Source organism: Ipomoea nil, unplaced genomic scaffold (genome assembly GCF_001879475.1).
Source record: "Ipomoea nil cultivar Tokyo-kokei standard unplaced genomic scaffold, Asagao_1.1 scaffold2845, whole genome shotgun sequence".
Classification (NCBI taxonomy): Eukaryota; Viridiplantae; Streptophyta; class Magnoliopsida; order Solanales; family Convolvulaceae; genus Ipomoea; species Ipomoea nil.
In genome coordinates this window covers 8483411-8494481 of record NW_017619273.1, presented here as the reverse complement: position 1 = coordinate 8494481, position 11071 = coordinate 8483411, and the positions used below count along the sequence as shown (strand labels likewise).

At 36.1% G+C, this 11071-nt stretch overlaps 2 protein-coding genes across 6 annotated transcripts; both read right to left on the bottom strand.

Annotated features, from left to right (window-relative positions):
- Window positions 1-457: 457 nt before the first annotated feature.
- On the bottom strand, window positions 458-3134 carry LOC109160002 (nuclear-pore anchor-like). Its single transcript, XM_019308117.1, has 5 exons — window positions 2736-3134; window positions 2043-2171; window positions 1858-1950; window positions 1701-1766; window positions 458-739 (listed from the first exon to the last, which is right to left on the bottom strand). The coding sequence occupies exons 2-5, from the start codon at window positions 2061-2063 to the stop codon at window positions 617-619; spliced, it is 303 nt and encodes a 100-aa protein (XP_019163662.1). The 5' UTR covers window positions 2064-2171; window positions 2736-3134; the 3' UTR covers window positions 458-616.
- Window positions 3135-5998: 2864 nt separating this feature from the next.
- Window positions 5999-9307, bottom strand: LOC109159774. Of its 5 annotated transcripts, XR_002050652.1 has the most exons (8): window positions 8804-9303; window positions 8614-8669; window positions 8391-8490; window positions 7742-8027; window positions 7208-7512; window positions 6887-7004; window positions 6625-6699; window positions 5999-6189 (listed from the first exon to the last, which is right to left on the bottom strand). XR_002050652.1 is itself a non-coding variant. In XM_019307887.1 (7 exons), the coding sequence occupies exons 1-4, from the start codon at window positions 9082-9084 to the stop codon at window positions 8001-8003; spliced, it is 456 nt and encodes a 151-aa protein (XP_019163432.1). In that variant the 5' UTR covers window positions 9085-9307; the 3' UTR covers window positions 5999-6189; window positions 6625-6699; window positions 6887-7512; window positions 7742-8000. The 5 variants fall into 5 exon arrangements, 1 of the variants encoding a protein (XP_019163432.1); XR_002050649.1 differs by having other exon boundaries at window positions 6887-7512; window positions 8804-9302; XR_002050651.1 differs by having other exon boundaries at window positions 6887-7447; window positions 8804-9302.
- Between the last annotated feature and the right edge of the window lie 1764 nt (window positions 9308-11071).

The window sequence follows — 11071 nt, the reverse complement described above, 5'->3', positions numbered from 1 at the left end:
AGACAACGGTTTTTAACCCATTGTCTATTCAATGTTGTTGAAACCCATGTTATTAAAAGTGATGCACATAGACAACGGTTTTTAACTGTTGTCTTTTCTTTAAAAAACAACAGTTATAAACTGTTGTCAATTGTGTTATTAAAACCGCTGTTGTTAAAAGTCACGTCCATAAAGTGTTGTCTTTTTTAGAAAAGACAACAGTTTCAAATTGTTGTCTTTTGTAAAAAAACCGTTGTCTCAACGATTTTAACCGTTTTTAACCTGCTGAAATTTTAATCATATAAAAAATCAATTTATCCATTCACCATGGCCAAGTGTAGTTACAAAAGAACTAATTAACAAGTCTAAATACTTCCATGAACAATTCTAATCAAATCATATATCATCAAGTCATAATACTACAAAAAATAATTCACGAACCAAGTCTAAATGAGTACAATAACCGTTAAAAACCGTTGTCATAATCAACTTGTTGGAACTACATGTAAAAAGTGAGTACATTTTTGCACTATTAAAAAGGATAGCACTAATATAATAAACAAACAAAGGTTAAATGGTCTCATTAGACCCGTAGGAAGGCATCACAAAGCCCATCATCTTGCTTCTACTATGAGTTTCATTTAAATAACCAACTGCAAAGCAAACTCACTTCCAATGCCTTAATCACGCTCTCAAGTTCACCTACCTTTTTAGACCACTCCTCCGAGCTCTCTTTATATAGTTCCACAAGCTTGTTTAACTACATGAATTAAGAATGTTAGGTACAGATGCAACCTGCAACTTTAAGTCCATCACACAGCATGCAAGTATGATCTCTTTATTGTAGAATTATGAGTGGTGCAGAACCCTTATCTAACACTAGAAGAAAATTCATAAATCATACTTCACGTAAAACAGCCAAACAAGGTTGAGCCTAGTAGTAGGATGCATAAACATGCCCTAATATAGTAAAGAGATTTTGCATATATATTCAGCATATTTGAGTACTTTACTGAGTTAATACCAAGCCAATCCATATCCCTATTAGGAGACAAGAAACGAACCACAATTAAAGAACAGAGGGAAAAAGAATCTATAATTCAGATAAAACTACTTTTCTCCAGGTGGCATTACAATTTTTTAGAATTTGAATTATGTGGCTGGTAGTCTTTAGCCTACGTATAAATAGGGCTTTTATCTTGTACAGTTTTACACAGAAACATATATACAGTTTTACAGTTCCAACACTTAATACAATTGTTGCATTGTATCTTTTTGATTGATATCTTTACAACTCTATCTATACATACCAACATTTTACAATAAGAAGGCTGCACCCACTGATCCCTGTCGTCAAAAAATTAACTAAAGAGGGAAATGAGTCTATGACAAGGCAAGCAACATGCCTATTATAAAGAAAACTTTCAGTGGACAACTACAATAGCTTCTAGCTCTAATAGACAAAAAGGTGGTATAATTGAATGTCTAATAAACCAAACAAAGTGCAGGTATTAAGACTGGGGAAAAAAACATTTAATGCATTTCCTATCTGAGGATGATTAAGAGCTACATGCATCAGAATTTATGCCAAGAAAAAATTTATTGCCACAAAAGTAAATTCTAAAGCTCTGTGTTCACCAGCTAAATGCTTTTTTGTGAATTAATTACTTTACTCATGAACTTAAGTATAAAAGAGGATAGAAAAAATAGAAAACACTTACAGTAGAAATCTTAGCAGATGATTGTTCCTCTGTCCTAGAAGCTGCATCCTTTGATGATAACAGCTCCTTCAATTATGTAATGAAGATACAAAAATTATTAGGAAACAAATGGATCAACCAGGAAAATAAATAACATAATGGAAACTAACAGACAAACCTGCTCCAAGGATGCCAACTTCAAATCCAGCTCCCTTACTCTGTCCTTGTACCATGTCAAAGAGCTAGAACTTTCACTGAACTTCCTCTCTACCTAAATTTGTCAATACATTCATATCAGTGATGTTGTGTGGGTGAACCAAAGAATAAATAGTAGGCATGACATGCTCTTCAATACCAACTTACATCAGAAAGTTTAACAGACATGTATGCCTCAAGTTTGGAATGAGTTTTACGAAGGTTTATGAGATCATTGACTTTGGTAGTTAACTCGTCATTAAGCCATGTGTGATGCCTCTCAATTAGCTCCTTCTCCTGCTTGGGTAACATGAGATATATAATGTCCCAAAATGTAATACATAGGATCTTTATTTATTGCATTAAGCAGGTTCAGACAAATCCAGTAGTCATAGCAATTAGCCATCACATATGCATTATTTTGGTAGTAAAGTATCAACTACAAGATGTGAAAAGATAAGTATTATCTGTAAAAATGTAAAATATATGATTCCCATTACCCAAAATAAAGTAGAAAAGACTCCTACATTGAATCACTATGCTGCAAAAAGTAAATATCAACTAAGCTCTTTTTTAACCTGTTGCCTCATCATATTATAGCCTCATCAGTAACATTTTTCATGAAAAACATGTGTTTTATTGTCCTATCAATAAAGGGAATAAGCAAAAATAACACATTGCTTAAAGCCTTAGTCAATTGCAAACTAGATTGATACAGTTGAGTAATAAGCAAAAAAATAAAAATAAATAAATAAATAAAAACATAGTTGAGTAATACAGTCCAACACAAATCAATTGCAAATCATATTTCACAAATTACGGTCTAGCACACATTATGAATTTCATTGCAGGAGGCGTTACCTTGGTTCACATGTGAGGCTAAGGCAGAGAACAGGCAGCAGTTTCGTCGTCGACAGGGGCGGAGGCGGAGACCGGGCAGTAGCTTCCTCGTCGGCAGGGGCTGAGGCGGAGACTAGGCCGCAGCTTGGGCGAAGGCGGAGACCGGAGAGGAGATGCGGAGTCCTCCGGTGTCGTCGACAGCAGCTTTGTGGTCGGGACTCGGCAAGGGCGGAGGCGGAGTCTTGCTGTCAGCTGAGTTAGGGCTTGGGGAGTTGGGGGAACTAGGGAAGCGATAGAAGGGTAGACGATTAGGAAATTGGGGTACACCTCTAAGTTCTACTTTGTTTTTCTTTTGGCCAGCGAGAGGCGCCATTTTTTCGGCCAATTGGGCAATTGGAGGTGGCGATGGCGGTCTGGAGGCGGCGTTTGGAGAAGAGAACTACGGAGTAATGTTTTAGGGATTTAGGAGAGAAGAGAGAAAGATGTGTGGGTTGTAAAAATTTGGTGGGAATTAGATTTTAGGTTTTGGTGGGAATTAGATTTTAATGAAATAATTTTCACACACCAATATTGAGAGTAATAACATCTTTCTTATCAATAGTGAGAGTATATATTTTTAAAATAAGTATTAAATTAAAATTTCAACACTAAATTATAAATCTTTAGCTAGAGTAATTTTTAACTTTCATAAAAATTATGCAAATAATACATTTAGTGAGGGAGTTTTTCATCTGTCACTAATTTTCTGTCACTAAAAACTGTTTTTCTTGTAGTGATAACATATATATCTAATATAATAAGGAAAATAACGAAATTTTATTTTTATTTTATAATAAGCCTTCATATTTTTTCCAAATTAAATAAGTATATTCATGGTTTTATAGGGACCGGGTCCACCATAAACCGGGTATATAGGTATAGAACGGGACTAAGAAAATAGTAGCTTTATTACCCGGGTCGCTAGACCCAAAATAGTACCGGGTGTATAGGTACAGAACGCGAGATTCATAGATTTTTATACTGTAGATTCATAAATTCTATACTGTAGATTTATAAAATCTTTACTCTAGATTCATAATTTCTAAATCGTAGATTCATAATTTAAATACAATAGATTCATAATTTCTATACAGTAGATTCATAATTTCTACACTGCAGATTCATAATTTCTGTATTGTTGATTCATAATTTCTAAATTGTATAGTTATCAAATTATGAACATATAGTTTTGTGATTTGTGAATACAGAGTTCAACAATTGGGAATATGAACATCGAAAATTATGAACATAGAGTTCTGTAATTGTGAATATAGAGTTCAATTATTATGAATATTTTGAATTTAAAAAATTATGAATATATAGTTCGGTAATTATGAACATAGAACAGTGTGCACCATGCATGGTGCACACGATTGCACATCATAATTTGCCCTTTATTACCCGAAGGTTTATTCTTCCAAAGGCTGGCGGCCCAATTATTACAAAGATCGCGGCAAAAGAAATGGGCTATAGCTAACTGTACGACGTTAACTACTCTTTCATATCCATTCTCCACGTGTCCCATGCATGCCGGAAAGGTCGATTACCAACCCCGGCCCCTATCATACCGCCCTTAACTCCTCCACACCATACCGCACCATTCTGAACACCACACCGCACCGCACAGGGCCGTTCTATGCCATGTAATTTAATGAATTGAAAATAAAACTTTAATGAATTGTAAAATAAAATTTTAATGAATTGGCATTTAAATTTTGGTGAATAATTTTATATTTAAATATGAACGAAAATAAAACTATTAAATTAACTTTTGAATTGTATTTTTTCTTTATTAATTTTTTATGCATTATATTTGGACAAAAAATTTAATTACATTTTTATTTTGTTTTAGATCTTCTAAACATCTATTTTCATCTCGTAACAAAAACAATGAAGGTCCAAATTATAGGTAAAAGATATGGTGTAACACTTTAATATGTTGAAAAAAATAGCATTAAAATGGCATAAAATGACATATTAAGTGGCTATTTTGTGGTACAATTATCAGTGGGGTCCACTTCCGATTTGGGTCGGGTCAAAGTGGATTCGGGTTCTTCGTAGTGAGACGAAGAGATTGATATATTGCACGCTCAAAACGGATAATGGGTGAATGAGATATTGATTCTCAAAGTAGACCCATTGAGTTGGAAAAATGTAAGGGAAAAGTGAGCTTTGTCCCACATTGATTTGGAAAGAGGATTTCACCCCCCTTTTATACAAGAGCTCTTTTGGAGCTTGTAGAATTGTATAGCATAGAGGCTCTCTCGCGGGGGGGGGGGGGGTGGCAAATCAAATTCCAATTAAACGAGATTGAAAAAGGCTTGATTCAAGCCCGAGCTCGTGTGCGCCGGCACCTGGGGGCACGAATGTCGTCCGAAAATTGGCTGGCCTTGCGGGCTAAGTTATGCCAATTTCTGTACAGTTTTCCAACACTATATGGCCACACCACGAGAGATCACCCGAGATCAAGACTTGATCTCTCGTGCGCTGTCATGAGGTTACACGAGATCAAGACTTGATCTCTCGTGCGCTGTCATGAGGTTACACGAGAGTTTGAATCAAATTAAATTGAACGAGATTGAAAAAGGCTTGATTCAAGCCCGAGCTCGTGTGCGCCGGCACCTGGGGGCACGAATGTCGTCCGAAAATTGGCTGGCCTTGCGGGCTAAGTTATGCCAATTTCTGTACAGTTTTCCAACACTATATGGCCACACCACGAGAGATCACCCGAGATCAAGACTTGATCTCTCGTGCGCTGTCATGAGGTTACACGAGATCAAGACTTGATCTCTCGTGCGCTGTCATGAGGTTACACGAGAGTTTGAATCTCGTGTTGTGAGCACACACGAGACACTGCTGGAAATTTGCCATTTTCCGACCACCGAAAAGTGGTCGGAAATGACCTTAATTAGGTCGGAAATGCCTGTTCCGACCTCTTTTCCGACCAATTTGAGTATCCGGAAAAATCCCTCTAGCTATTTTCAACCACCCGAGAGAGTGGTCGGAAAGAGTAACCACTTTTCTAAGGCCGTCGGGAAAAATGGCCAAGAGAATAGTTAGGCGGGTCCAGCTTTTTCGACCACTAGTGGTCGAAAATTTCGACCAATTTGGTGGTCGGAAAACTGGACGCGGTCAATAAAAAAAATTCATTTCACTACAGAGGAATCCTCTGTAATGAAATGAATATATATATATATATATATATATATAGTTCCAAGCTGGTAAGATATTTGTTGAAAAACACATACAAAATAGACATTTCATATACTTGAAAAGAATCCATCATGAGTATACAGTTAAAAATTTAACACAAGTCAATCTAATCTAAAAAGAAAAGACAAAAACTATGATACATGGATGCAGTTCTTACAGCTTCTTCATCAATGTCTTCTTCATCCTCGGGAACTTCAGCATTTGCCTGCACTGTACTTGGGATCTAAACATGGAAAAAAAATACAGAATGAAAAACTTCTCTTGGAGCCTAAACAAGCATCTGATTCAATTTTCTTATGTTCCTATAATGTTTATAGAAGGAAAAGCAACAGAGAGTGACAAACATAAGCTTTTACTTGTATTTTCTTTTCTTCTTTTTGGGAATCAAAATCTCGAGCTATACATAATGCATGCAAACACCATGTACACAACTACTTAAAATGTCAAGGAAACCAATAAATGGAATTTGGATGTATACTGAACCCATTGGCCTCTGGGATATTGAAGAAGATACACAGTTGCATACTGCAGCCAAAATGAGCCATCATGATGTGAAGCTGGTGCTTAGAATGCCTCAGATGATCACCACAGTGTAAATATGCTATAGAACATTTGTATAGAGAAACAAAAATAGGAATATGCACATTGCTATCAGTACCTTGAGGCTTATCCTCAGTGAATTAATAGATGTTTCTTTCATGCACCTTTCACCTTCATTTTGACAAATCAAAACCTGGCAAATAGTACACACTAATTCAATCTTAGAAAAAACACATGTAAAAGTAACATTGTTCAAGAGGTCGACATAACCCATAGCCACAAAATCAAAAGTCATTATGTTTATAACCTCAGAGGTTTTTAAAAAATATAGTTTCAATGTGACTAATAACCTACAGTATAAGAAAGGGAAAGTTACGAACCTGAATTGGCTCATCAGTACTGTGAGATTTGCAGTCCCAAATGCGCAAAGATTTATCATATCCGGCAGATACAACTACAGTAGCATAATCATTAATCATTAAACTTTACAGCATTCACCTGGCAATAATATTGAAAAGGACAGTGTGAGGTAATAGTGGCGGACAAGCTAACGCAAAAGACAACAAACTAGAGCAAGCAACCCTTTCCATATTTAATTAATTACAAAATAAAAACAGTATTCGTGGAGCAGAAACTTACTTTGGAAGGGAATACATATAAAGATAAAGAAAAAGGGAATGAGTGAGGGGGAGAGTTCTTACACTGAGTCCAACGGGATGATCTGTTTTACTCGCTTGCTTTAGTTTGGCATATTTATCTTTCACGAATCACAAAAAGGTCTATCAGATACTTACCACCAGTCTCTGAACATCACCTGACCGGTATATGATCTGATGAGATAAATAGCTTTATGCATAATAACTTGTAAAGAATTTTGCCACCAGCTTATGATTCTTCTTGAGACCATGGGATATCACGAACAAGTATTTGTATTTGTATTCCTAAGATGGGATGCCACAGATGAACTAATGTAAGTCAACCTCATTCTCGTGATGTATTTGTATTCCTAAGAAAAAGTGGCAAATCATCAATAATGAAAGAAACAGATACTTCTTGAAAGCTTATGTGTTCTGTGGGTGTAAAAAATGATGAACAAACAAGAAGAAATAATCTGTAGCATATTATTTGATGATGATCAGTAAATGTGGAATATGACTGTCCTTCACAAGTTAGTAAAATTTAAATCATGTATCTTCTAAATTTGGCTACTGGATTTGTATCAAAATATTATATACCTCTAATGTTGGGAACGGCCCCAAAGTCCAGCAGAAGTACACAATTCTCATGTCCTTTAGATACTGCTTTATGCTGAAGGGTGGAAAATGGAAAAGCAAAAGAAATTGATTGAAATGTGGCACTCAGCCACACAGTTTAAAAAAATTCAGCAGTGGAGTTCACATTCAAGAGCTGTTCTCCCATTGTTGTCAGATTCATTTGGGTGAAGGCCCCATTTCAACAATTGGTGCAACAATAATTCATCTCCTCTAAGCGCCATCATTGGGAGGATCCGGGGAGGGCCATCTGGAACATCTCAAGAATGCCATCACAATAAATAATTCATATATAGAAATGTATATATAGAAATTCATATATAGAAACCTAGAGAAGCTGTGGTAAATTCATTCACCAAAAGGTCATTTTTCAATAAATTTCTTTATTTAACCTTGGTTCCTATTGTTTGAAACAGAACAGTACAACATGTCCTAGAATTGAGATAATACCACAGAAGGAATTATCCAACCATGTTCAATGAATATTTACTAAAAACTAGAAGTTACCAAATAATAGTGCATACTCATTCAGCTGAAAGATTACATAACCTCTCAAAAAATGCCTAAGTATCCCATCCTAATGACAAAAGTAAAAGAAAAATCAGAACCTTACCTTAACATAAGCATCACCCCCAAGCTTATAAACCAGGCCATCAACTTTTGCTGCTGTAAAATGTCTCTTAGCCTGAAGTACCCCACCAGATTCATCTTGGCTGCACCACCAATTAATTACAAATTTAATATATTATCTAATCAGAACATACACAAAACTCTACAAAAATCTAAATCTTTGATTGAATATATGCATTAAAACAAAACATAAATGAGGCATTCACCAGCAGAGGAAATTTACTTAGTTATACTCCTAATTCCACCATTTGATTTCTGTGCCCTATAACCAGAAACATTTAATCAAGAAATGCATAGCAAAACACAACAGAATAAACAAAAAAAATGAAGTAACTCAATTTAAACCGCATCAAGCCAATAAATAAGAAGAGAATAAATGCAATTCCAAGCTCAAACCTTCTGGTAGCGGTGAGGCCAACGCTGCTTCGCTTCCTCTTCCAGATCCGTTTCCGCTCAGGCAGTGAAGCCTTGCTCCACATGAGGTTTCCACCAGCAACATTGTCCAATTCCTCCTTGGCCGCCACAACCTCGTTCAACTCCGAAACCTCAGTAACATCCTCCGCCAGATCGATAACCTTCTTCAGCCTTCCTCTGGTCGATTTCTTAGTGGAATTCGAACCGGTTTCCATAGCAAAGAGGTAGAAATGGGAGTTAGTCGGTGAAGCCTTGCTCCGCATGAGGTTTCCACCAGCAACATCGTCCGATTCCTCCTCGGCCGCCGCAAGCTCGTTCAACTCCGAGTCCTAGGCTTGGAGGCTGTGGTCTCAGGCTGAACCCTTGACTATTAGCGATGAAGGAGAGGAAATGAGGATATGACGAGCATATCTGTTTTTATTTTAAAAATTTCCGTTGAGGTGTCGCGGAAATAGCGTAACACTTGAAAAACTTTTGTGTCCTAAAAGACTAGTATTCGTATGCGGCGGTGGAGCTGAGCTTTTTATATATTATTATTATAAAGTTAATTTTAAAAATTTAAAATGGTTGAAAACATTTCCGACCACATTTAAATAGTGTCGGTATTTCTGACCATTTTCCGACTAGTGCAAGTTTCGGACGAAAAATGAAAAAAATTTAATTTTTTGCGACCACTTTTTTGGGTGGTCGGAAAGGAGGTCAGAAAAATGGTGATTTCCAGCCGTGAGAGTTCAGTCTCGTGTGCACTGAAGCACGAACTTTCGTGCATCCCGAAAGTAACTGAGCTGAAACAGCGCGGACCATTTGTTGGTTCTGGACTGTTACAGGATTAATCTTGTATTAATTCCACCTTTTGAATTTTTGAGTTAAATCTCAATAATGGTGGCTGTTTCAGGTGTTACAAATCGTGGATTAAATGCTAAACTAAATGCTATTGATTCCTCACCTCCTATATAAGAAGGGGTGTAGCAGCAGTGTTTCTACACGGGAGAACAACACACACAACACAGAAAATTCTGTTTTTCCCAGCTCCAAAACTATGCTCCTACACCTTTCTTGCTACTGTGTTTTGCCCGTGCTCTAGTTTGCCGGGTTCGTTCGTTTGGGTGCTCAAACGTCGAACCGTTGTACGTTTTATCCTGGGAAACCTAGGCCACAACGCTCCTAGCACTTCTGGGAGGTGGCAAATAAGGTTTTAAGGAAAGACAGACACTTTGCCTAACTCGTACGAATCTTTCTTCCTTCTCCTTCTTTCTTGTTTTGGATTATGCTCTAAGCAAAAATCCGTTCTTTCTTGTTGTTTTGGAATTATAATCTAAGGATTATATTTTCTTTTGGTTGATATATATTGATATATCTTTTTCGTAGATATACATGTATATATAACCGTTGGGTCCGTTTTATATATATTTGTGTGTATATATATATTTCGGATAAATATCCAATAATATTTTATATACTTGTGTGTGTATATATAAATATTATTTTTGGGATATTAAATCGATTGTGGTTCATTATCACCAACATAATAAACAAGAGTTGGTGTGGTTTGGTGGGTTTAGCTTTGTTTGTTATGTTAGAGGTCTTGGGTTCTATCCTTCTTGGTGGCATCATTAACCTATATTTTATGCAAAAAATAAGTGTTGGTGTAGCTTGGTGGGTTTAGCTTAGTTTGTTATGTTAGAAGTCTTGGGTTCTATTCTTCCTAAGGGCATCCTTCGCTTATTTTATATATAAGCAACCCAATTATATATAATATACCAGATGTTGCACTTTGCTACATAAGAGTTTGTGTTGGTTAGTTGGTAAAACTTTATTTGTTATGTTTGAGGTCATAGGTTCGACTCTTGTTGTTAATGTCATTGTTTTTATTTTATACAACTGTTGTCTTTTATAAAATAATGATGCGCAAAGACAACGGTTTTTTATTCAAATACGCTTAAAGACAACATACCAAAGACAACGGTTAAATAAAACCGTTGTCTTAAACAAATAAAGAACGCGCAACGACAACGGTTATATAAAACCGTTGTCGTTGTAGTGTTGTGTATTCAAGTGCTATTAAAGACAACGGTTAAATAAAACCGTTGTCTTTTATAAAATAATATTGCGCAAAGACAACGGTTTTTTATAACTGTTGTCTTTGTAGTCTTGTGTATTCAAATACGCTTAAAGACAACATACCAAATACAACGGTTAAATAAAACCGTTGTCTTAAACAAATAAAGAACGCGCAACGACAACGGTTAT